The sequence below is a fragment of the Salvia hispanica genome, unplaced genomic scaffold (genome assembly GCF_023119035.1).
Source record: "Salvia hispanica cultivar TCC Black 2014 unplaced genomic scaffold, UniMelb_Shisp_WGS_1.0 HiC_scaffold_290, whole genome shotgun sequence".
Classification (NCBI taxonomy): domain Eukaryota; kingdom Viridiplantae; phylum Streptophyta; class Magnoliopsida; order Lamiales; family Lamiaceae; genus Salvia; species Salvia hispanica.
This window is the reverse complement of record NW_025952015.1, coordinates 1-1,937: the sequence shown is the minus strand read 5'-3', so window position 1 is coordinate 1,937 and position 1,937 is coordinate 1. Positions and strand designations below refer to the sequence as shown.

General features: G+C 48.8%; 1 protein-coding gene across 1 annotated transcript; it reads right to left on the bottom strand.

Moving 5' to 3' along the window:
• Window positions 1-623: 623 nt before the first annotated feature.
• LOC125198834 (FT-interacting protein 1-like) lies at window positions 624-1,933 on the bottom strand (the record flags this gene model as incomplete). Its single annotated transcript, XM_048097089.1, has 1 exon — window positions 624-1,933. A coding segment is annotated over one exon (1,188 nt), but the record flags the coding sequence as incomplete, so codon positions are not given.
• Window positions 1,934-1,937: the final 4 nt, after the last annotated feature.

Here is a 1,937-nt window from a genome sequence, read left to right as displayed (position 1 = left end):
AGTGACAATTAATCGGGGACGGAGGAAGTAATACACAATTCAAATAATGCCTGCGGGGTTTGGGTACCCGCAACTGCGGGTTTGGGATACCCGATGCGGGTATCGGGTTACCCGTTTAACTAAACGGGTCGGGATTGTATAGTATAATGTTGAAGTTTTTGGGTACGGATACCCGCAAAATCGAGTTTGGGTACCCGCGGGTACCCATTTCGACACCCCTATTTATACACTTATTTAGAAGTCTTCTGACGGTAGAAATGATCTAATAATGAAAGAATAAAAACACAAACATCCTAGTTTTTTTAACTCAAAATTTTATTACTAATAATATTCATTAAAAATTGACGGTAGAAGATTAAAATTCACTATTTATAAATAGTTTAAAAACCCTAGAAACTCAAAAGTATCATAAATAAAATTATAAAGATTAAAAATAAAGTAAAAAAATTATAAAGAGCGTGTTGGGATGAGTTGAGCAAGTGGTAGAGTGGTGAATTATCACATATAATCAATGATTCAACTCCCACCCTATTCTCTAATATTGCTCAAATTATTTATTGACATTTTTACTGAGAGATGGGAAGTTTGTGGATATACTTTGCCCGATGAACACAACATACATGATCTAAAAGTGATTCATCTAAACGAAAAACGAAAACAAAATGGCAAGCAACAACTTAAGATTCTCCTTATTTCTATACAACACAAATGGAAAAAAAAAAACACAACACTAACAAATTGAATCTCAAAGCATAGAGTCAGTCCTGGCAGTCAACCTCCTAAAAAAGTTACTCGGAACAGAAGGCAGCTTGCTCCTAAACCTGGGATGCCTCATCACATACAATCCCCCCGCCAGCACCACCACCCTCACCGGCGTCACGTAAAGCACCACCGCCGCACACAGGCAGAACACCAGAAACAAGCTCGTCGCCCTCGGATCCCTCCACCTCAGCACCGAATGCAGCCTCTCCCCCTGCGTCGCCACATCCCCCACCACCGTCTGTATCCTCCCCGCCACGCTCCTCAGCCTGTCGTACCTCATCCGCACCACCTCCCCCTGCCTCGACGTCGGGAACGTGTCAAACTCCTCATCCAGCTCATCCGGCTGCACCGCCTCCGCCCACGACAGCCTCGCGTCCATGTGCGCCGGGTGCCTCTCCCGCAGCCTGTAGTTCCACACCCCGATCACGAACGCGTACAGAAACAGCGTCGGCAGCATCAACTCCGGGTACCAAATCAGTATCAGGAACAGCACGTGCACCAGAATCGACGTCACCGGATTCTTCCAATCGCAAACCTCCTCGAACCATCGCTTCATCGACGTCAATCCTGACAAAATCGCCATGATCCGGAAGAAATTCGCCTTGCTCCGCCGCATGCTCCACATGTGCGAGTCCACATCCAGCATGTACTCCACCACCTCCTTCCGCAGCGGCGGCTCGGCGCGGGCCAGCCGCGCCGCCACGATGTTCATCGCCTGGTACCGTAAACTCTCCACCTGATTGACGGTGAAAGGGTGGAGGTAGTGCATTTTGGGGAGAAGCGGTTGGCCGTAGATGTAGATTGTGTTGGCGAGTGAGATCGGTGTGAATCTCACCGCAATTGAGATCTCTCCCATCTTCTTTACCCCCGAGGGGTGAAGCATCAGCAGCGGATACGCGTGCGTGTACACGCGCTGCGCTTCCAGCGTGGACAGGCGTATCCTCACCTTCCCCATCCGCGCATCTCTACCTCCTCCACCGCCTCCGCCGCCGCTGCTGCCTAAATTGAAGTTGTCGAACACGCCCAGAGTGATCACGGTGCAAGGATCATAGACTTCCCAGGTGTATTGCTCATTCCACTTTGGGCTAAAGCTATCGAGAATTGTCCTCGTTCTCACCCATTTCTGGCCGTATTTCGCAACGCAGTAAGCGTCGGTGCTTCCTCTTCCTTCCTTC